The 24,241-nt window shown below is 50.8% G+C and overlaps 1 protein-coding gene across 2 annotated transcripts; it reads right to left on the bottom strand.

Moving 5' to 3' along the window:
- Positions 1-2,875: 2,875 nt before the first annotated feature.
- On the bottom strand, positions 2,876-23,256 carry CCDC61 (coiled-coil domain containing 61). 2 transcript variants are annotated; one of them, XM_083753968.1, is made up of 14 exons: positions 23,188-23,256; positions 21,475-21,694; positions 20,273-20,355; positions 18,932-19,092; positions 17,558-17,710; positions 15,714-15,930; positions 13,478-13,560; positions 13,122-13,363; positions 11,144-11,222; positions 10,898-11,025; positions 8,974-9,052; positions 7,036-7,102; positions 6,807-6,879; positions 2,876-4,130 (listed from the first exon to the last, which is right to left on the bottom strand). In XM_083753968.1, exons 2-14 carry the CDS (start codon positions 21,620-21,622, stop codon positions 4,033-4,035), a joined length of 1,611 nt encoding a protein of 536 aa, XP_083610094.1. In that variant the 5' UTR covers positions 21,623-21,694; positions 23,188-23,256; the 3' UTR covers positions 2,876-4,032. The 2 variants fall into 2 exon arrangements, with proteins under 2 accessions (XP_083610094.1, XP_083610095.1); XM_083753969.1 differs by lacking the exon at positions 23,188-23,256 and having other exon boundaries at positions 21,475-21,707.
- Between the last annotated feature and the right edge of the window lie 985 nt (positions 23,257-24,241).

Here is a 24,241-nt window from a genome sequence, read left to right as displayed (position 1 = left end):
AAGAGGCTCCATGGATTAGACCACAGCGCCAACCGTGTCCCTTGGTGGTGGTGGTGGATAAATCGCGCCACAGGCACCATTGATTGTCACATCCGTTGCCATATCAACGGCAGTTCTGCAAATAAGCTTAATTGTGGCATTTTGGCATTTTTCTCTCTCTCACAGTGTCTCTCTTTTCTCCCCGGACTCCTCAGCCAGGCCTCTTTTGAGTCAGCTCTCAGGAGGTCTGCGGAAGACAACAATCAAAGTCAGCCAAGCCAGAAATTGCCTTTCTCACATCAGGCAAGAAGCAGGGCCCTCAGTTGCCAGTGCCATTTATCTCCTTGAAGCAGCAGGGAGGAAATCCATGGCTGTTTGTCACGTGGGCTTGAGGCGGCTGTAAAAACAGGGGAGATGATTGCTGGCTGCATCTAGGTAGCCTTTGGGACCTCACTTCACAGGGATGGGGAAACTGTTCCAGACGAGGGCCACGTTGCCCCTTGGATAACCCTTAAGGGGCCGCCTATCGGTGGAGGCAGGACGCCAAAGAGGGCAGAGCAATGAGAGATCCTTAACGCTGACAAGGTGTGCTGGTCCCGGGGGGTTACTGTGCGGCGTGGTCCGAGTCCAGACCGAGGTCGAGGGTGCAGTATGGAGGCTGTCCGTCAAGGCTGAAGTGGGGTCCAAGGCCGGGAGTTGGATGAGGTCAGGAACTCTGGCAGAAGAGCAGGACAGGGTTCAGGCAGGAACAGGCTACCAACAACGTTGCTGCCGCAACCTGGGACTTGGCTGGCTGGCTTTTATCTGTCACTGAGGCATAGGGCGGCCCCGATCCTCAGGTGACTCGCCTCTCCTGGCCTGGAGGCGAGCACTCCTCCTGCGGGAACTTAGTTCCCTCCGCCTCTCTGCCCTGAGCCTCTGCAGCTCAGGAGAGGCTGGAGGGTTACTGGACCCAGAGGCAACCTCGGCTTCCTCTGATGGGGCTGAGAGTGGAGCACCTGCAGGCAATGGGTCCTCCATCACCTCCGGAGCCAGAGCAGACTCAGCTGGTGCCTGCACAGGTGAGGACCCTCCAGGATCAAGCCCCAGCCCCGACTCAGCTGGTTCTGGAGGCGGGGTCTCCTGTGCAGGCTGGGATTCCTCAGGTTCAGCCTCTGAATCCGATTCCTAGGCCATCACACAAGGATGTGAAAAAGGAGCCAGAGGAGCAATGACTGTGGCTCAGTAAGAGAGCATCTTCCTTCTCTGCAGTAGTGCCCTCCCTGTGGAACGTCCACCCCTCAGATGTCAAGGAGATAAGTGTGGGATGTGAAACACAAGAGCAGTCAAGTACAACATTCCTAGAGTGAACATGTTTACACATGGGGAGGAATGTTTTTCCAGCCAGCAGGTCAACTTCCTGTTTCCTTCTGGGCTGGGACAGACTTCCTCTGCATGTGACTAGAGGTGGGCGTGGCCTCACCTGTGCAGGTAACGACAAAAGCACAGGGCAGGGCAGCCATCTCTCTCATTTTGACTACATGCAATGAAGAAGCAACATCTGCTTAGCCAAAGATGCTCTCTTGGCTCTAGCCAAGAGAGGACAAAGGGACTGTCTTCTTATGAGATAGTTTCCAGGTATATGTTACTTTTCTAAGCAAAGTCTGCTGTCTGGGATCCTATTGTGAACAGAATGATGTGTGAGTAAACCTTTTTATACTTTTATAGAAGACTGTGTCGTGTCTTATCTTTTGAGAGGGAATAAGCGAAAAATACCAGAACAGTTATTATAGAGGCTTTAGCGAGCCTGAGCAAACGCATCCGCTGCAAGTTTAAAAGGGGGAATGTTACTCTGCTAAAATTGTGAACTTGCTAACACAAGTTGGAAAGGCTATTATCAGACAATATATCCTCTCCTGCATCCCGGAACATTCCCACAGTAAGTAACACTACAACCTTTAGAAGACATCTGAAGGCAGCCCTGTATAGGGAAGTTCTAAAAATGTATTGTTATATTATTATGTATGTTGAAAGCTGCCCAGAGTGGCTGGGGCAAACTCAGTCAGACTTCCTGGAAGCATCTGAGCTGACCGCCTTGAGAAGCCCTGCAGACGTGCTAGACTAGACGCAGACCCACTTTGGTCCGACCCTGTAGAGCTGTTGTTAAAAATAAGAAGGAAAACGACAAGGTCTGTGAGCTTGAAAAGGACATTGAGTGTTCTCACCATCACAGAAACACAGAGAAAACGTGTTGGAATGGCAGGCATCACACAGTGGCACAGTGCGATGGTGGATCGGTACAGCAGCATTGCCGAAGAGTTGATGTGCAGATTTAGTCGCTCAGCAGTAAGTTTTTTAATAATGGATCCAGTCATCATTATATAGCTTACCTGGGCTAGGAGAACTTCTGCAGGCACTGGGGGGAGCTAGATTCAAATTGAAGAAGTCCTGGTCTAGTGCTTTCCACTTCAAGTTCCTCCCATGTTGCACTTCGCTTCCTTCCAGCCCTCAGATATATTACGCAGCCTGAATTTCAAGAGACTGGCCTTTTCTGTCAATTCCCCCCTCCTCTTCTTGAACAACGGATGCTCTGTAACCCTCGCTTTGCCAGCTGATGCAGCAACAGAAAGAGGACAAACCTATTTTGAAGGTTGGGGCTTGATCCTGGGGGAAGCAGTTTCAGAGTGTTTCCCTCTGAACATGTGCAAAGTGCATTTCACCCTCCACCAGCTTGCTCTCCCATGCCTGGGAGATGTAAGCTGTGATTCCCAAACATGCCTGTGACTGGAGAGTTTGAATTTCCTAGAGTGATCTGGCTGGGCTGGGCAGACGGTTTGTCCGATCTGTTAGGTTCTTCTTAAACTAGCACGGGAACACAACTGTGACAAGATACCAGTGGATCGGACAGAGACTGGTGTGTTAGAAAAGAAGTGTTTATTTACAAAATAGGATCACTGCACACAGCACCACACACTGAGAGACAGGCAGACAGGGAAAACAGACGACCGCCATCCATTAAAAGCTGTCAAGAGAACTTCATGGAATGTTTAGAAGAGACCACACATAAGTTTACGAACCAGCCCGCTAGAGGGTAGACCGACACAACCCAACTGTATTTGCCCCTTGCAAAGGAGACTGGCTCAAGCGAGCAGTCAAAACAGGCCAAAAGGATATGTCACAACTGGGAACAGGCTCCCTGCTGCACAGCCGAGGGAACAAGGATGCTGTTTTAACACACCACCATCTGAACCCAGAAGAGATACCTGGTCTAAACAGGCTGGGCAAAAGCAGTTCTTTAAAAGGAAAATGTTAAAACCAGTGGCTGTGACAGTTCAGCTTCCCTTTGGTGCCTAGCTGAGAAGTAAAACTGGTGAGTGGAACTATTCCCTACTAGGATCTTTCACAGGCAGCCCAAAGATTTTCTGGCTAAGCCTGCAATCTCTCACTCGGCCAGTCCTTTGAGCCAAGAAATTCCTCCCCTCCTCCCCACCCCCGGGAAGAGATCTGAATTTGTGTCCCCAAAGCAGTCAGCACCTCCACGCCGAGACGGGCCTGGAAGCAACTGGAGGGAGAGGGAGCGACTCCGTAAAAGGGAAGGCATTATCTTTGTCTAGGCCTGCCTGAGAGCAAAGAGCGAGGGAGGGCCTGATTTTGATCTCAGGCTGCACACCCTGGTTTTTTAAAGGCTCAGAACTAAAGGGGCGAGAGAGCAGGTGGAATTAGGAGGGGAGTCTTAAAGAAGGATGATCTGATGGCCGAGGGGGGCTCCATTTTCACGTTTTTAAAGGCAAGATTGGGTACAAAAGGGCTAAGTAAGGCTAAAGGGTTCAGTGCCCTGTATCTCAAGCAAGCTACACATCGACCAGGTCCTAAGCAGCATCAGAGCAGCAAGGGGGAAAGAAGCTCTGAAGCTTCTAGTCCCTCAAGGCACCCATGCTTCCCACCACCATCTCTTTCAGGCCCATGCCTCTGTCTAAATAAGCCCAAAGGAGGACTCCAAACCGGGGTGGGTGGGGGAAGGAGGCTCCCTGTATTCTGGCCCAGCGGCCCTCTTAATTTGTTCTACTCCAGGGGTTACGTTCTGGTCTCAAGTTTATTCATGTATTCCTGCAGCGCCTGCAGCCGAGCGTCAATCTCTGAGAGGTCGGCCGATGGCTCGTCGTATAGGTTCTCTGTGGGACAAGACAACTGGGTTACTGCCATGCGAGAGGACTGGGAGACTGGGGCGCAACTTTATTCCCCCCCCCATTTTTTTTTATTCATTTTATAACACAAATAAAGAACACAAACAGAAAAACAAACAATAGAAACAAATTCTTGTCTTATCCTAATTTTTCTAAACATTGTTAGGGGGGCTTCCCCAAGTCCCACCTGATTTTCATTTTACTTCATCTTTAGCAGTTTACATATATCATGATTTCTTTTTTTAAAAAAAATATTTATTACTTTTTAAAAAGGAAAAAGAGACAAGAGAGGGAAAAAAAGAACAAGAAGGACAAGAAAAAATAAAACACTACAATACAATATGTAAATCATACAAAACACAACCTTAACACATTCATGTATCATGATTTCTAACCATTTTTTAAAAATCACACTTACTTTAACCATAAAAACTTCACATTTTATCACTTACGAATAATAGTATTTTTGGAATACATTATCTTCTACTTCTAACCCTACAGCCTATCTCCACTTCCACAGCTATTCTAAAATTTAAATATGAACGTATTTTTTTCAAATATTCCTTAAACTTATTCCAACTGGGGCGTAACTTTCTGGGCAAGGCCTAATGAGGAAGGGCTAGCTATGGCTTGGAGGCAGAGCCCAATTAATAACGAGGTCAAATCTCCAGGGAGGGCTGGGAATGCCCCTTATCTGAAACCCTGGACTGTCACTGCTGCCAGCCAGTGTGGACAATGCAGATGAGCCAATGGGCTGGCTTGGCATAAATAAACAAGCAAGCAAGCAGTAACAGGCCCAGCACTGGTGGCAGCAACAAGCACCTCCATCTCACCCAACCCTACCCATTGCCAGTCCACCACTGCACTTACCTGACCTGGGGTTTTTAGATCACGGTCCCTACTTGTCAAAATGGGAGCCTCAGCGATCGCCCTCTCCCGTCGGAAAAAACACCCAGGAAAACGCACAGGGCAAAAAGGAGCGCTGGGCCCTGGTGGGCCGCCCCCTTAGCTGCTTGTGATTGGCCAAGCAGATAGCCAATCAAGATGTATTTTTAAAAAATATTTCCCCCCTTCACTTCTCACTTCCCTCTGTAGCCCCCTAGCCTCATGCTGTGGCCTCTCATTTATGCATTTTTCACCTGTGGCCCCCTTGGAATATCCTGGGGCCCCCAGTTGGCAAGCACTAGCGTACAGTCATACCTCAGTTAAAGTAGCTTCAGGCTGAGCATTTTCGGGTTGCGCTCCGCAGCGACCAGGAAGTAACAGAGCGCGTTACTTCCGGGTTTTGCCGCTTGCGCATGCGCACTCCAAATGACGTCACGCGCATGCGCGGAAGCGGCAAATTGCAACCCGCGCAGACACAGTTTGCATTCGCTTCAAGATGCGAACGGGGCTCCGGAACGGATCCCGTTCGCATCCAGAGGTACCACTGTACAGTGGTACTTCGGGTTAAGTACTAATTCATTCCCAAGGTCCGTTCTTAACCTGAAACTGTTCTTAACCTGAAGCACCACTTTAGCTAATGGGGCCTCCCGCTACCGCCGCCAGAGCACGATTTCTGTTCTCATCCTGAAGCAAAGTTCTTAACCTGAAGCACTATTTCTGGGTTAGTGGAGTCTGTCACCTGAAGCGTATGTGTCAGGGGTTCAGAAGGAGAGACACAGGAGGGGGAGCAAATGGAGAGTGAGGAGGAGGAGTACGAGGGGGGCGCAGGCAGTGACAGTGGCCAGAGTTATTCCACAAGCCTCTCTAGCGAATCGGAGGACTCACAGAAGGGAGCGCCGGTGGCCAGAGCAAGGGAGATTCCAAGGGAGAAACCTCAAGAGGGAGGGGCCAGCGGGGAGTCCCTGAACAGCAGCTGGAGATCAGGGCCAGCGTCTCCACCAGAGCGCAGTGGGGAGGGGGAGTCCCAGGAGTCGGGACCAGTGTCCTCACCACCAGAGGGAGGAGAGGAGTCAGGTTTGGCAACACCCACATCAGGAAGCGGGGAAACGGTCAGAAGGAAAGTCACCGGCTGGGCGCGCGCGCCAAGTTCAAATGTACAGGAGCGCGGCACAGCGGGGAGCCCGGGAAGGGAGCCAGGTCCTAAAGCCCGCCGGAGGGAGGGGCAAGACTCAGGAGGCTCCGCGTCAGAGGAGTCCAGGAAGGAGGGAACCCCAGAGGGCAGAAGGACCCAACGCAGGAAAGAGCAGCGCAAGAGGTGGAGCCGGGCTAGAATCTTAAACTGGTGTGGGTGGAGCAGTGAGTCAGAGGGGACTTAGCCGGTCTAGCGTTAAGACGTGGGCCTGCGCGCCCAGAGCTTGGAAATGGAAACCAAACTTCAATAAAGACTTTTGTATATAATATCCACTGGGCGTTGGTCCTCTGTGAGCTGGGACCTAGCGGCAGTCCTGACAGTATGTAACCCGAAGTACCACTGTACATGGTTCTTCTATTTGATTCTCACAACCACCCTGTGAGGCAAGTTAAGACGAGAGCCAGGGACTGGCCCAAGGTCACGGCCGAGAGAAGAGTCGGATCCTGGTCTCCCGACACTCTCAGCTGCTACGTCACACTGGCTCTCAAGAGGAGATTACACTTCACTGTGTACCCAGTGAGGTCAACCTACGCCAGTCTCTGCGCCGCCTCAGCTCAAGAGGCCACTGGAGACCCCGGGGGATTTACCTTTGTCCACTCGCAGGCCTGTGGTAGGTGTGCTGGCCAGGTGCTTCCGGTGGCCACCATCCGTGTGGGGAATCTGCAGGGAGAACGAGTGGCACTGGTCAGTTCACCTCTGATAGCTAAAGGAAATCGAAGACCCGCCCCCAGTGCCCAGGAGTCTCGGCAGATGGCGAGCTCAGTTTGCCCAGCACTTTTCTGCCAAAGAGGAGCCTCGACGCGGCTGGCTGCTTACCGTGGTACTGCCATTCCAGGATGAGGAACTTAGAGGCTTTCTGCCCCTCACCGCTCGCTTCCTCCCCCTAAGGGAAAACATACACAACCCATCAGGCCGGATCAGGCCAAGAATGCTCCCATTGCAATCATGTCCCAACCCCAAACTCTGTGTCCGATCCAGGCAAAGCCAATAAATAATAGTAATAATAATAATAATAATAATAATAATAATAATAATAATAATAATAATAAATTTTTTATTTATACCCCACTCATTTGGCTAGGTTTCCCCAACCACTCTGGGCGGCTCCCAACAGAATATTAAAAACACAATAAAATATCAAACATTAAAAACTTCCCTAAACAGGGCTGCCTTCAGATATCTTCTAAACATCAGATACTGTAGTTGTTTATTTCCTTGGCATCTGGTGGGAGGGAGTTCCACAGGGCGGGTGCCACTACTGAGAAGGCCCTCAGCTTGGTTTCCTGTAACCTCACTTCTCGCAGGGAGGGAACCGCCAGAAGGCCCTAGGAGCTGGACCTCAGTGTCTGGGCTGAACGATGGGGGTGGAGATGCACCTACAGGTATACTGGACCGAGGCCGTTCAGGGCTTTAAAGGTCAGCACCAACACTTTGAATTGTGCTTGGAAACGTACTGGGAGCCAATGTAGGTCTTCCAGGACCAGAGTTATATGGTCCCAGTGGCTACTCCCAGTCACCAGTCTAGCTACCGCATTCTGGATTAATTGTACTTTCCAGGTCACCTTTAAAGGTAGCCCCACGTAGAGCGCATTGCAGTAGTCCAAGCGGGAGATACCGTATTTTTCGCCCTATAGGACGCACCGGCCCATAGGACGCACCTAGTTTTTTTGGGGGGGGGGGGAATCAAGGAATTTTTTTTTATTTCCCCCCCAGGTTTGCACAGACATCCCCAAGCTAGAAGAGCCAGCCTCCAGATCAGGTCGGGGAATAGCGGGGTGGCAGCGCTGCGCCTCCCCGCTGTCCCCCGAGCTTTTGGGCTGCAGGCTGCTGCCCGCAAGCCTTGCGAGCCCACGGGACCTCCCGCCGGGCTTGCAAGGCTTGCGGATAGCTTCCTGAAGCCTGGAGAGTGAGTGAAGCTCTCCAGGCTTCAGCGAAAGCCTGTATTCGCCCCATAGGACGCACACACATTTCCCCTTCATTTTTGGAGGGGAAAAAGTGCGTCCTATAGGGCGAAAAATACGGTAACTAGAGCATGCACCACTCTGGCGAGACAGTCTGCAAGTAGGTAGGGTCTGAGGCTGCATACCAAATGGAGCTGGTAGACAGCTGTCCTAGATTCCTAGTCCTGACCTTCCTCGTATGAACGGGGGGGGGGGGGGTGTAACTTGCTTGGCAATGGGAATTTTTGCCGCAGCTTTATCAGATTCGCTTCTGCTCCCATAAGGACTGGAAACTTGCTTTTTAAAGTTAAGTGTGGGGTTTTGGCAGGAAGCGGCTGGGCATTCCAGCACAGCATACAAGGTAGACTGCTTTGCATCAGGCTGGGCCTCCCCCTGCCCCACCTGTCAGGGAAAGAAGTTTCCAGTTTCTCAGAGGGAGAAAGCATTCCCCAAGGGGGGAAGGAGAGCAGTGAATCTAATAGAAGAGAACAGGAGGAACAACAGGGAGGGACCGGCTGTTCCCAGGAAAGCTCAGATTCGGAGGAGGGGAGATACAGGCCAGCTCTAGCCAGGAGGTTAGAAAAAAGAGCGGGGAAAACAAAGGGAAGGGCGGTTCGACATTTTGAGGGTGGCTGGTCACGGAGAAGCAGAGCTCAGAAGGTATCTGAAAGAAGTGACTCTGAGGAATAATAGTTAAGAACCGTTTATAAGATTGTTTTGTTAATACGCAATAAAAAGTTTTATAAAAGAACAAGAAGCGTTTGTGTGGTGATCTGAAGAGGACAAGGACCAGGCCTGACCCCACCTTCCTTACCTTGGGGCAGCAGGCTCAGAGTAATCGTCCAGTTCGCTCCCTGAGCTTGCGGATGAGCGACGGCTGCGGAAGCTTTCCACTGCAGGAAAAGAGCGTAGGGTGAGATCAGGTGAGGCGAAGACCCTTTTGCACCCGCAAAGTCACCCAAACGCTGCGACGTGCCTGTGTAAAGTGGCTCTCGGAACATATAAACCAGGCGTAATGGGGGGAAAGAAAGCAAACTATAAATACCGTTAACTGAAGCACCTACGAGAATCTCTCCTTGCTGATCTACTGTGAAGCCTGCTACAGTGGTGCCTCGCAAGACGAAAATAATCCGTTCCGCGAGTCTCTTCGTCTTGCGGTTTTTTCGTCTTGCGAAGCACCCCTATTAGCGGCTTAGCGGCTATTAGCGGCTTAGCGGCTATTAAAAAGGGGGGGGGGGAGCGAAAAAAATTGCAAGACTCGCAAGACATTTTCGTCTTGCAAAGCAAGCCCATAGGGAAATTCGTCTTGCGAAGCGCCTCGAAAAACGGAAAACCCTTTCGTCTAGCGGGTTTTTCGTCTTGCAGGGCACCACTGTATAATGTCACGGGATGTTCACAGACATTTCAAAGGTTCAGGGCAAAGCAGACAGCAAAAGAGCACAGCTCTTGTAAGGGCAAGGTGGGAGGCAAAAAGAACCTTATACAGGACAGGCTGTGCACTGCAGACAAGGAAGGAGCAGAGAGGAGGCAGGAGCGATGGCGAAGAAAGTGAATTTCCCATTAGGACTAACAAAGCAAGAGGAGAATGGACGGAAACATCTCTGCATGTCAGCTCCAACTCATGTATTCTTTTTTCAACTGCTATTTTATATTTCAAAATATTTATTGCGATTTCAAACTGTTGTGAGCACGTGCAGAAAGAGGGCAGGGCAGGTATGGATGCCGTTGGCGGAAATAAGGCAAGTTTGCATGTACAGGGGTGCGGGGAATGTTCAGAACCGAGTAAAAAGCTAATTTCCCCAAACAAACAAGCATCTCCACACACTGTCACTTTTGCTTGAGCTGTATTCATTTAGCACCAGCCAGGCATCGAAGAGGAGAGCTCACAAGCCACTTTGCTCAATTCGGGAAGCAGCCGCAGAAAGGACTTGGAAGGCTCAAAAAACTCTGGCCTGGGCCCTCTGCCTTTCTCCGCTAGACTCCTGCAATCCCCTCTTCTCTGGCCTTCCCTTGTCTCACCTTTAATCGCCTCCAATCTAGCTGGCAACCTCCTGTTGCTCTAATCCTATGATCACCCTGCTTCATGTACGCTCCGCGGGCTTCCTGTATGCTCCCAGATCCAGCACAAGTTCCTAGTTCCTACCCCCTCTTCAGATCTACTAAGTTGTCCAAAGGTCCCCTGCTCCATTGTTTATAGCCCAGCTTCCCCCCCACCACAAAGAGCTTAAGGTGGCGTACATCGTTCTCCGCCTAGATCAGTTTTATCCCCACAACAATGCTGTGAGGCAGATGAGGTTGAGAGGCAGTGACTGGGCCAGTGTCACCCAGCGAGATTCAATATGGGGGGGGGGGGGCTTGAACCCTGGTCTCTCCCAGGTCCTGGTCTGACACTCTCACTGGTGCAGCACCCCTGGCTCTCTCTAACCAAAGGACCCCTGGCGTTTTCTCCCTTGCAGTCTGCTTCCGTAGAACCTTACTTCACCCATGTCCCACCTTAAAGTGAAGCCTTTGCTGCAACCCCCTAGTTCCCATTCTGCCCTGTAACCCAGCCTAGTATGAAAATATGCGAAATCGATTGCCTGTTCCCCCCACGTACGCCTGCCCACTTCCCTCTCCACCTCCAACTGAGGTTTTGGAAGCTCCTCGAGGCAGGGACCCGACGCCTGGCGCCTCCATGCTGCTGCGTGCGTCATTTGCGCGGCACACGAAACAGGGAGCAAGGTCCCAGCGAGACACACCTGAAGAACTCCTGCCCCGGCTTTTCCCGAGACCGCTGGTGCTGAAAGCCGATGGGCCCCTGGACTGCAGGCGGTGGCACCAACCGCTGGGCGGGGTGTCTCCCATCCCCCGCCGCAGGCATCGCTCTCTGGAGGGAGACAGGACAAATTAGCCCAAACAGCGCCGTTCGCCCTTGCCTGGATCCTGCAGCCGCCAGGGTTGGGGGAGCGGCAGGGAGAGGCAGACCCTGGAGGCAAGCGACTCACTTTTTCTGCTCCGCTTCCTTCTGCTTCCTCTCCTTGGCCTTCACAAAGGCAGTGGGGTCAAAGCGTGGTGCCCGGGGTCCTACAGGGAAGGAGAGAGGGAAAGAGGGTGGTCAAGGAGGAAGGGCACCTTATTGGCAGTTCTGTCCTGCAGAGCAGAAGGGACCTGGTCTGTTTACAGGGCAGAAGTTCCCAGTGCCCAGTTCTGGGTTGACGTCGTGCCCAAGGCAAAGGCAGCCTTGCTGAAAAGGCAAGGATTTGCTTTGCCTGCAGAGAGTTAAGAAGCCCATCATTCTTTGCACAAGGTGGGATGTGGATTCTAGCTTTGGAGACATCACACATAGATAAGGTCCTGAGGTCCTCCATTCCACGGTTGTGGGATTTGAACTCTGGCAGTTCTCGGCTTCAAAAACCGGCAAGCAAGTTTCTAGCCCCTACTGTTGGAAAGTCAAGCATGGCGGCAAGAACGCCTTTGAATATGAGCTACAGTGGTGCCTCGCAAGACGAAATTAATCCGTTCCGTGAGGCTCTTCGTATAGCGGTTTTTTCGTCTTGCGAAGCAAGCCCATTAGCGGCTTAGCGGCTTAGCGCTATTAGCGGTTTAGCGGCTTTTAGCGGATCAGCTTATAAGCGGCTTAGGGCTTAGGAAAAGGGGGAAAAAAGGGAAAAAACCCCGCAGGAACTCGCAAGACATTTTCGTCTTGCGAAGCAAGTCCATAGGGAAATTCGTTTTGCGAAGCGCCTCCAAAACGGAAAACCCTTTCGTCTAGCGGGTTTTCCGTCTTGCAAGGCGTTCGTCTTGCGGGGCACCACTGTACTGGGGAACCCTGATGGGAGCGCGCTCTGCTCTGCTCCTGGGCTGGCCACCATGAGGACAAAGTGCTGGATTAGACGAGCCTTTGACCTGATCATAAATTCACAGAGTTGGAAGGGACCACACGGGTCATCTAGTCCAAGCCTTGGAATGCAGGATTTTTTTGCCCAAGGTAGGGCTTAAACCACAACCTTGAGATCAAGCGTCGCAGGCTCTACCAACTGAGCTATCCCAGGGCTAAGGCTCTTCTAGCATGTAGAGTACCGTATTTTTCACTCTAGAAGACGCACCCGACCATAAGACGCACCTAGTTTTTAGAGGAGGAAAACAAGAAATAAGACGTCTCCTGAACGAAGAGGGAGCGCTCCTCCCTCTTCGCTCAGGAGGTTTTGCAGGGCTACCCCTGAAGCCAGGAGACCAAGCGGGATTGGTGCGCACCGATCCCGCTTGCTCCCCTGGCTTCAGAGAAAGCAAGCCTCCCGGGTTTCCCCCGACCTCCCGCAAGAGCTGCGCGCTCTTTAAAGGGAGCGTGGCTCTTGGAGGCTTTTCTGGGAGGTGAAGGAAGTGACAGAGCTGCACGCTCTGTCCTTTCCCCCACCTCCCGCAAAAGCCAGGGATAGCTCCGCGAAGCCTCTGCAGGGCAGCGGGATGAAGGCTCCCCTACGGAGGCTTCGCGCAGCTAAGCCAGAAGCTTGAACAGCCAGGGAGAGGGAGCGGAGCACTGCGCAGCGCTCCCTCTCGCTGTTCTGGCTTCTGGGATAGCCCGCAAAGCCTGCATTCGCTCCGTAAGATGCATACACATTTCCCCTTACTTTTTAAGAGGGAAAAGTGCGTCTTGTAGAGCGAAAAATACAGTATCTCAGAAGCAAGAGATGCGGTGTCAGAAGAGTAGTTTCGCGAGCTGCAATACTTGACTCCGGCCCTCCCCCTCAGATCTAGCAGATAAAACAAAACATGTGCTGAAAAAGGCGGCTTTACTTGCCTGGCACCTTGAGAAGAAGAAGAAGAAGTTTGGATCTGTTGGTAACTCAGAGGCAGGCAGGGAACGCATAATGTGGCCTGCTCCTTTCTGTGCCCAGCACACCTCCTTCCCAGCAGCCACTTCGCCAGGCAGGCCTGGTGCCAGGGAACGGGGGGTGCATGGTGAGGGTGACCCACCCCTCTCACCTGTAGGAGACGGGGATTGTCGAGGGAGGCGGCCCTGGCTCCCGCTGCGCCCCTCCCTGGAGGTGGACCTCTGCCGGCCAGGCCCCCAGGCGCCGCTGCGCTCCCGGGAGTTCGAGCGCTCCTCCGAGGTGGAGCGGCGGACGTCTCTCTTCTTGGTGCTGCCTCGGGACAGGGTAGGGTGCGCAAAATTGCGAGGGGGTGCAGGGTGGTTCTGGGGAGATGTTCCGGAGGGGGTGAAGCGCCTGGGGAGGGGAGAGAAAGGAACGCCTGCAGCTAGAGGGGTGGGTTTGCGTCCGGCATAGAAAGTGCTGCCTTTGACAGCAAAGCAGAGCAGCCGAGGGGTCAGGAGCGCTCACCCTTTCTTGTACAAGGCCAGCTCGTTGGTCAGGTTCTTCACGCGAATCCGGAGGCTCCGTTCTGTCGCTTTCATCTCCGCCAGCTGCAGGGGGAAGAAAGATCTCTTTTTGGGCCTTGTGTTAAGGCTCAGGCTGTATAATGGGGCTGGGGGGGGCAGGACGGATATTAAAGCAGAATCGGTACCTAGGAGTCCAGGGTGGACATTTGCAGAATGTGATCATTTCACATTTTATGCATTGTGACTTGCTATTTTTGTTGATTATAGTTTAGCAATTATTTATTGTACAGTGGTACCTCGGTTTTCAAATATAATCTGTTCCGGAAATCCGTTCTGAGTTCCAAAACGTCTGAAAACTGAAAGCGGAAGCCTCATAACAGAAGCCACTTTTCTTGTTTGACTTTTGAGGCGCATTCGAAAACCGAGAAACCACAGTAACTGCTAAGAGTGAATTTCTGTTTAATTACTATTTACTGATAATTTGAGAGTAATGCTATCATGTACTATTACGTTCCAATGGATTACTGAATATTACCTTACTTGCTGCAAGTTGTTTAAAGTTATGTTTTTATTATGACTTTGCTGAATAGTGGTAGCTCGGGTTACACACACTTTACTAACCCAGTAGTACCACCTCAGGTTGAGAATTTTGCCCTAGGATGAGAACAGAAATTGTGCGCAGTGGCAATGGGAGGCCCCATTAGTGAAAGCACACCTCAGGTTAAGAATGGACCTCCGAAATGAATTAAGTTTGTAACGTGAGGTACCACTGTATTGAATTTGATTATTCTAAGGCAGGGGTCAGCAATTATATATATATATATATTTTGGGGGGGGGGAATGAACAAATTCCTATGCCCCACAAATAACCCAGAGATGCATTTTAAGTAAAAGGACACATTCTGCTCATGTAAAAACACGCCGATTCCTGGACCGTCCGCGGGCCGGATTTAGAAGGTGACTGGGCCAGATCCGGCCCCCAGGCCTTAGTTTGCCTACCCATGTTCTAAGGTGTGTGATCTTTGTTGCATGTTTTGTCATAAACCTCCTTGCATAGAGTAATATAGAAAGGCAGTATGCAAATAAAAATTGAATGAAATGAAGGAGATGGTGGTTCTAGGGGTTCCTAGTCTTGGAGGAAGGCTGGCCGTCCCTCCCTCTCTCCTCACCCACCAGTCCCACAGCTCTTGTCGGAGGGCAGAGAGGTCTTGCCCTTTCCACCAAGGGTGGACAAATTCCAGGCTTATTCAGTCTTTGGCGTTTTTCTACCTTGGACCCCCAAAATGAAGTGGAAAGGATGCAGTGGGAATTAAAGACCAGGAGGTGCCTCTGAGCACATTCCATGCCTAAGGATTGGTTTTCAGTAGCAGAGCTGAGCTCGGACAAGCGCTTCCGCATTGAGGTCTTTCTCCTTTCAGCAGCCTGATATAGCCCTCTCCCCAACCCGCCCAGTGGAACGAGGATCCTGTAAGTTGGTCCCTTACCTTTCCCGCCCCGACCTGGCCACAGTGATCCATGCGACGGTCACCTCCAGGCTTGACTACTGTAATTCGCTCTATGCAGGGCTGCCCTTGAAGCTGTCCCAGAAACTCCAGCGGGTGCAGAATGCTGCAGCGAGGCTCCTCACGGGGTCTCTGCCATGGGAGCATATTCACCCAGTGCTTTTCCAGCTGCGCTGGCTCCCAGTGGAGTACAGGGTCAGATTTAAGGTGCTGGTTTTGACCTTTAAAGCCCTTCACGGCCTAGGACCCTCATACCTACGGGACTGCCTCTCCCAGTATGCCTCACGGAGAGCCTTAAGGTCCATAAAAGCAACACCCTAGTGGTCCCGGGCCCTAAGGAAGTTAGATTAGCTTCAACCAGTGCCAGGGCCTTTTCAACTCTGGCTCCAGCCCGGTGGAACGCTCTGCCTCATGAGACCAGGGCCCTGCAGGATCGGATTTCTTTCCACAGGGCCTGTAAGACAGAGTTGTTCCACCTGGCCTTTGGCTTGGAGCCAATTTGATTCCCTCCTTCCCTCTCTTTCTTTTTTCTTTTCCGTCCTCCTCCTGTGATGAGGCTACATTTTAATATTTTAATGTTTCAATATTTTAATGTTGTAGTTCAATTTTGTTTTTAAGTTGTAATCATTCAACTTGTTTTTATTATTGCTTGTTAGCCACCCTGAGCCCGGCCTTGGCTGGGGAGGGGGGAGTATAAATAAAAATTATTATTATTATTATTAAGGCCCAGCCCACCTCGTCGGCAAGCTGCCGGCTCTCCTGCAGGCGCTTGTTAGCGATCCGCTGGTGCTTCGCTCTCTCCTTGGTCAGCTCCTCCTCGAGGCTCTGCACGACCTTCTTGAGGATCTTGACCTCCTTCAAGGCGCTGCTCTTGTTGGTGAGCTTCAGCTCCTCCTGAAGGCCCAGCAAGACTGTCTCCACTGACTGTTTCTCCTCCAAGGTGTGCTGGAGCCTGAAAAAGGGAGCGTCGGGACAGGATCAGCGGCAGCCGAGAGAGGATCTCTTCCGTGGAAGGCTTGAGACCTGAGCTTTCCTGCACCTGAGGTTTGCAAAAGGTTGTTTAAGCGCTAAAAGGTGGGTTTGCAAAGCCACTTTTGTCTTTAGACATCTGGCAAAAAAAACACTCCTCTTTTCCCAGGCCTATGGCTATTAAATAATCTAAAGTGGGCAGAGGACTGTTATTATGATGACTATTTTACGTGTCAGCATACTTTTTATTATTGATGTCCTGTAATGTGATTTTAATGTTGTACACACCACTCTGGGATCTTTCGATAAAGGGCGGTATATAAATTGAATTAATCACCATCATTAATTCAAGGAAAGAGCAGCTGCACTCCTGCTGCACTGCATTTCCTGACTGATATTGTAAAATGGCTGGCGTGTCTTTTAAGGAGACACGCCAGAGAACTGTAATAAAAGCTCCTCGCGCTGGGTGTGGTTCCCTCTACGGATGAATGAGAAGCTTAGCTTTGCCTGTCTAGCAAGTTTTAGCTGCTATGCTGAAGTGCTGATCTGCTGTTCATAAATAAATACAACTGTCACAGTTCTCCTGACTCCTGCTGGTTCCTGGTAATAGGGCAGACCTGTTGCACCATTTCCTTGCACAGTGAACCTCCTTCTCAAACCCATGAGATGGTGCAGAGTTTGCTTCACTGCCACTTCAATGCTTGACCTTGTTTGGATTTTCGGGCCGAGGAATTTAGACTTAATTTGGATTGTTTGCTCTTTGTAAGCTGCCTTGAACGTTTTTATAGGGAAGCAACAGATCAACGTGGTAGATTTGAGGGTTGTATTTTAAATCAGCAGGGATCAGTGAGATCAGAACAATGCTTTGAGGAGGAAAACTGACTCCAAAGAAGCATTTACGTGCCCGCGATCACAAATAGCTCCCAAAGATGGGAGATGCAGTTCTTGAGTCATAGCTGTCAACTTTTCCCTTTTCTTGCAAGGAATCCTATTCAGAATAAGGGAATTTCCCTTAAAAAAAGGGAAAGGTTGACAGCTATGCCTTGAGTATCTCTCCCTCCCTACAAAAACCCCAACACCTTCCACTCTCCCTGGTACCTGGGAAAGAACCCAGCAGTTCCAAGAAGCACTTCAAACCCCCATTTCCTGGTGCCACAGATACAGTGGTGCCCCGCAAGACGAACGCCTCGCAAGACGGAAAACCCGCTAGACGAAAGGGTTTTCCGTTTTGGAGGGGCTTCGCAAAACGAATTTCCCTATGGGCTTGCTTCGCAAGACGAAAATGTCTTGCGAGTTCCTGCGGGGTTTTTTTCCCCTTTCCCCCCCTTTTCCTAAACCGCTAAGCCGCTTAACAGCTGATCGCTAAAAGCCGCTAAACCGCTAATAGTGCTAATTCGCTAAGCTGTCAATGGGCTTGCTTCGCAAGACGAAAAAACCGCTAGACGAAGAGCCTCACGGAACGGATTAATTTCGTTTTGCGAGGCACCACTGTATCCAGGTTCCTAAATGCCGGAACAGCAAATTCAGAAGGCCGCATTGATGTCTCCTGCAGAGAGCAGCTGCCTGATATAGCTCAAGTTACACCCCCCACCACCACCTCCCCCACTCACTCGTCACGAAGCCGGCGGATCTCAGCATCTCTGAAATCCTTGCTTGGCTTTGCCTTCAGCAGGGCCAACTCCTCCTTGAGCTCCCGGATCACCTTCTGCAGCACGACAGGATCCGGCTTGCCCATGTAAGGGAGGGGGAGCGGGTAATGGATCCTGCCGGGAAACAAGGAAACGCAAACACAAGTCGTGACCCCCTGCACTGCACCTCGCCGCAGACAGGAGCAAATGTCAAGGGGTTGGTTCTGGTGCTTAACAGGCCAGGCAGACACTCTGTTTGACCAGGAGGGCAGAGGCCCCCGCCCAAGAGCGGATAAGCTAGCAACCCCTGGGGCTTCCTGCCTCCCTGTCCAGAAGAGACAGCCAAAACCAACCCACAAAAAGGGAAAGCAGTTCCCTGTAACTGCTACCAATAAGGTAAAGGTAAAGGGACCCCTGACCATTAGGTTCAGTCGTGGCCGACTCTGGGGTTGCGGCGCTCACCTCGCTTTATTGGCTGAGCGAGCCGGCGTACAGCTTCCTGGTCATGTGGCCAGCATGACTAAGCCGCTTCTGGCAAAACAGAACACCAAAACCAAAACAGCACATGGAAACACCATTTACCTTCCCGCCGGAGTGGTACCTATTTATCTACTTGCACTTTGACGTGTTTTCGAACTGCTAGGTTGGCAGGAGCAAGGACCGAGCAATGGGAGCTCACCCAGTTGCGGGGATTCGAACCGCCGACCTTCTGATCGGCAAGTCCTAGGCTCTGCGGTTTAACCCACAGCGCCACCCGCGTCCCAACTGCTACCAATATTGAATGCTTATTCCTCTGCATGTCCCTGCAGTTCAGCCTTTGCCAAGCTGGGGCCTTCCAGCAGCTTTGAACTACAATTCCCATAAGCCCCAAGTGGGTGTAGTCCAAAACGTCTGGAAGGCCCCAGTTTGGCAAAGACTGCTGTGGTCCTTGATTCCACCCTCTCTTCTTGCTTTGGAAAAAGGGGGGCAGCTCCTGGGCTAAGAGGGAGGAAGGGCCTTTGTTCCTGCCTCGTTGTTTGCTCTTTTCGAAGCCAAAAGGAGGCATGGAAAGCATCCTGGTCTTCCACCTCCTCCTTCCTCCCACACAGCAAAGGGAAGGACTGGTTTCATTAGCTGCTTCCCTCCAAGTTATAAGGTTATGCGGTCTCTCTGGCAGCCTCACAGCTCTTAGAAGATACTTGGGTCTTCCAGAAAGGCCAGGCTCACCTGTCCCCATCGCACCTGCAATAAATCTGTGGCTGGCCATGGGGCCTTTGGGTGAATGTTTAGCTACAAATGAGCTGCCCTCCATCTCCCCAAGCCCCCTTGTCGCCCCAAGGCTCCCTGTGGGTCATGCAGTCGGGATTCCCCTTTCACCTGTCAAATTCCACCGAGTAGATCAAGATGAGGTAGCGCTTGGAGCTCAGCGGGGAGTTTTTGGCAGTCGCCGTGTGCCGGGGACCCACCCCAATCTTCCTGTTCCTCAACAACTCCAGGTCTGTGTAAGTGAGGAGGTCCAGAGTGACCGACTCGCTGCTCTGTAGGGAAAAAGCCCACACAATCAGAACTACATCAAGGACCGTTTACACAGCCAGTCCTTATCCCGGAAGAGACTCTCGGACTGGGGAAGGACAGGAATTCAAGACAGAAAGGAGACCACGGTGCCAGGATTTAAGATGCAGGAAACTGGCAGGGCATGTTGTAGAAACACTGTAAGTTGGCAAAGCGGGGGGGGGGGGGGGGATTCTGGAGGTCCCTTCTCAAACCTGGTGCCTGCCAGATGTTTCAGACTACAACTCCCATCAGCAACAGCCACATTAGATTGACGTCCCCCCCATTATTTACTTATTAATGTGTCGAAACAAAACAAAATAAATAAAATGAATAAAATACCTTCCAGTAGCACGTTAGAGACCATCTAAGTTAGTTATTGGTATGAGCTTTCGTGTACGCTTCTTCACATCTGAAGAAGTGTGCATGCACACGAAAGCTCATACCAATAACTAACTTAGTTGGTCTCTAACGTGCTACTAAGGGACGCAGGTGGCACTGTGGGCTAAACCACAGAGCCTAGGACTTGCCGATCAGAAGGTCGGCAATTCGAATCCCCGTGACGGGGTGAGCTCCCGTTGCTCGGTCCCTGCTCCTGCCAACCTAGCAGTTCGAAAGCACCTCAAAGTGCAAGTAAATAAATAGGTACCGCTCTGGCGGGAAGGTAAACGGCGTTTCCGTTTGCTGCTCTGGTTCGCCAGAAGCGGCTCAGTCATGCTGGCTACATGATCCAGAAGCTGTACGCCAGCTCCCTCGGCCAATAAAGCGAGATGAGCACCGCAACCCCAAAGTCGGTCACGACTGGACCTAATGGTCAGGGGTCCCTTTACCTTTACCGTGCTACTAGAAGGTATTTTTTATTTATTTATATTTTCTTTTGTTTCAGCTACGGCAGACCAACACGGCTACCGACCTGATATTAATGTGTATTTCTGTTTGTTTGTTTTTTAAAGATTGAGGCTTTTATCTGCCGTGTTCACACCCAGGAGAGGACTACAGACGAAGAAATCTCCCAGATGCCCACCTGTGGAATGGATGGCTGGTGGCAGGGGTGAAGGGACCAAAGGGAGAGGAAAGTGGCAATGCTCAAGAAGCCTGAGGAACTCTGCCCGAGACACATTTCCATGGACTTTTCCGTGGTGGCCCCAAAGCCAAACTGAGCCTCACCTGAGAAAGGGCCGACTCTAGCATGCTGCAGAAGATCCCAAACTGCTTGAAATTCCCAGTCTTGTGAGTGAGGTCTTCAATGACTGGAAGAAATGGGAAAACATGAGGGATGCTGATTTTGGCATGTAATGGCTTAACTTGGGAATTTGAGAACAAGAGGGAAATGTAACCAGTATTTTATCATTTGAAAAGACCTGGTGGAATGCTCTGTCCCAGGAGACTAGGGCCCTTCAGGATTTAACCTCCTTCCGTCGGGCCTGTAAGACAGAGCTTTTCCGCCTGGCCTTTAATTTGAATTCAGCCTGATCTTTTATTTCCCTTCGCTTCCCTCCCCCTCCCCTTTTATGAAGATCACCCGCTCTAAGACCCCACAGCTAATTCTCCCCTGACCTCCTCGCTGGTACAAGTAGGACCAATTCAGCCAGCTGGCCCTGGGGATTATCTAATTAATTTTTTGATTTTTATTGTTATTCATGTTTTTATATTGTATTTTATGCTGCTTTTATAATTAAGTGTTTTAAAGTGTTTTAAATTTGTTGTTAGCCGTCCTGAGCCCGGTTTTTGAACCGGGAAGGGCAGGGTATAAATAAAATTATTATTATTATTATTATTATTATTATTATTATTATTATTATTACAGTGGTGCCTCGCAAGACGAAATTAATCCGTTCCGTGAGGCTATTCATATAGCGGTTTTTTCATCTTGCGAAGCAAGACCATTGACAGCTTAGCGGATTAGCGCTATTAGCGGCTTTTAGCGATCAGCTGTTAAGCGGCTTATCAGCGGATCAGCTGATAAGCGGCTTAGGAAAAGGGGGGGAAGGGAAAAAAACCCGCAGGAACTCACAAGACATTTTCGCCTTGCGAAGCAAGCCCATAGGGAAATTCGTTTTGCGAAGCGCCTCCAAAACGGAAAACCCTTTCGTCTAGCGGGTTTTCCGTCTTGCGAGGCGTTCGTCTTGCGGGGCACCACTGTATTATTATTAAAGACACGGGGCTTCAAGTGCCCAGCAGAGGCAGGGACAAAGCAGAGCCAGAAGGGCAACTGGCTCATCTCTGCACATGCCAGATAGTCAAAGCAGAGAAAGGCGGTGTTTGGTTTCCCATCTAGCAGCACAGTGTAGCTGGGCATTTCACAGCTCTTCCCTCTCCTAAGCTGTTCACATCAGCGCAGCTTTCTCAGTGTCAGATTCTTTACTCACAAGCAGCATCAAACTCCCCCCGCCACTGGTCCGTGGTGAGCCGGTCCTCCACTTCGACTTCCAGAAGGTTCCCGTCCACCGACATCCGGACGATGTGCTCAACGCCACGGAAAACATAGTCCGCTTGCAGCCCGTGCAGCTTGGCCATGTTGCGACCAGCAATCTCTCTGCCCGCCTCACAGGGCAGAAAGTGGGCAGCCTTGAACAGCAGCCTTATTGTCTATGTGGGGGGAAACAAGAGCCCGGAGGTTTATCAGCAGGGTGTGAAGCAATCACAAAATCACACACAGACACACACATCAGATGTCCCTTGGACGATGCTTTCTCCCACCCCACAGGTTCAGAATTAAGAAAAATGTTTCTGCCAGGAGAGAATGGCCAGTAACTGAGAACTGTTAATTTTTTTTGTCTCCCCCATAGTGTCCGAGAGTCACTTAATGCCATTTTCCTGAATTTGTCTCATGGCCCAGTGTGGCCACGACTGACCAGACTGATGGAGGGACAGTGCTGGATTCAGTGAGATTGGGAAAACATAGCAAAATAAGGAGAGACAAGTGGGAGGGGAAATGGGATGCAAATCTAAATAATGGCAGCAAGGGACTGAAAAGCTCCACCCAGAGGATCTGCAACAGGGATACGGAAACTGTGATAATAAGCATAATGGTGGATTAATTAGCATCAAATTACTGTATTTTTTGCTCTATAAGACTCACTTTTTCCCTCCTAAAAAGTAAGGGGGAATTTGTGTGCGTCTTGTGGAGTGAATGCAGGCTGCGCAGCTATCTCAGAAGCCAGAAAAGCAAGAGGGATCGCTGCTTTCACTGCGCAGCGATCCCTCTTGCTGTTCTGGCTTCTGAGATTCAGGGAAAAAAAATTCTTGTTTTCCTCCTCCAAAAACTAGGTGCATCTTATGGTGTGTCTTATAGAGCGAAAAATACAGTATCTTTGCAGGTTCCCCATGTCCGAGGCAGGAAGCTGGACTTGACCGGCCTTTCGCCTGACCCAGCCAGGCTATCCATATATTTTTAACTGGGGGTGGGGACTTCAATTAGCATTTAGCAGTGACAAGGAGGGGATAATTACCCTTAAGGACAGGAGATGCTTGGCATTAATGGCAGGAGGCAATATTGGGAGTTACTGGAGTCCGAGAAAGCAGCCTTCCTATGGTCTTAATAGGGAGGGCGTTAATTAGCATTAACTGTGGGCAGGGCTACTGTTTGGGGTCGGAATCAGGATTCTTAATCTTTTAATGGGCGTTAATTAGCAAAAATTAGCATTCATTATGGGAGGGCTATTGATTGGGGTCTGAGGCATAGCTGTCAACTTTTCCCTTTTCTTGCGACGAATCCTATTCGGAATAAGGGAATTTCCCTTTAAAAAAAGGGAAAACGTTGACTGCTATGGTCTTCTCACGTCCTTAATAGGGGGGTTAATTAGTATTAATTAGTCTTAATTGCATATGGTTAATTAGCATTAATGGGGGGAGACGGTTATTAGGCCTAAGAGGGGCTCCTGTTTGGACTCTGAGGCTGAAGTCTAATTGCGGGGGGGGGGGGTCGTTAATTAGCGCTAATTGCCTGGGGTTAATTAGCATTAATGGGGGGAGGCGGCTATGAAGAGACTAGGAGAGGGGTTACTGGTTTGTGGGAGGCAGGAATGAGGTGGGTTCGGGGGTTTAAATAGGGGACGGAGCCCCCCCAAAAGCCAACTTACCTGCGCGCCGCCCCCACCTCAACTGCCGTCTCCAGCGAAAGCCGCCTCCTCGCCGCTCTCCCATTGGCCGCCCGCTCAACCACTCCCGCGTCGCTATTGGCTCGTGGCGACGTCAGTCACCTCCCAGAGCTCCCTCGGAAGCCACGCTGGCCGTCAGTCAGAGCGGTGGCTCCGCCCCTAACACTACAAGCCCCTCCCCTCCCTCTCCTCGAGTGTGTGGGCGGGCGAGGGGGCGTGGAGCACCCAATCCGAGACGGGAAGCTCGACCCGGCGGCGCTTATTGGTCCAAGGGACCTCGGACATCAAGGAAGAATCCCGCCCAGAGCTGCGCCCGCCTCTCGACGCCGGCTACTGGCGCCTCGGCTTGTCACTCCTCAAGGCACCGAACGTCCTCCTATGGCTGGGCGGGCGCGGAAACGCGCTGCTCTATTGCCCTCTAGGGGCTGTCGAGCGCGTTGCTCTTATAGCTGCTGAGCGATCCGGTCCGAGGGAAAGCTCTCCAGCTGGGATCGCGAGAGATCCAGGGCAGGTGAGAGCAGACGGTGGGAAGGGATCTTGCACGTGTACAGAAACAGAAAGTGAAAGCAGCACCTCGCGCACCTATTAGGGCCGAAGCGATTTTTCTTTCTTTGCCATAACTTTTATTGGGTTTTTAAGGAAAGTGATGTAAAGTAAAACCAAGACACAACAGTCAAACCAGGTAGGATGAAAATAGAGACCGAAAGTGATCATTATATCAGGTATGCCCTATATTGCATTAATTAATTAATGAAACACTATTTTTTTTAAGCTGCGTCAAACAGCAATAGCAAAGTGAGGAAGGACTTGAAAAGGCATGACGTGACTGAAAACTAGGTATATTTTCTATATGTCCAGCGAGGCTGAGAGAAGAGATGGGTGCAATTGCTAATTATAAACACGTGAGATGAAGGCCCAATATACAGCTGCAAAACAGCCCCATATAGGCGTTCAGCCAATGATCTTTATTTGCCAAGTGATTTTTCCCCCTGAAGCAAAGTCCAAAATGAACGAACAAATTATATTGCAATGTAGT

The sequence above is a fragment of the Podarcis gaigeae genome (genome assembly GCF_964106915.1).
Source record: "Podarcis gaigeae genome assembly, chromosome: 8".
Taxonomy (NCBI): domain Eukaryota; kingdom Metazoa; phylum Chordata; class Lepidosauria; order Squamata; family Lacertidae; genus Podarcis; species Podarcis gaigeae.
Note: the sequence above shows the minus strand (reverse complement) of the source record. Positions and strands in the feature narration are given on the sequence as shown.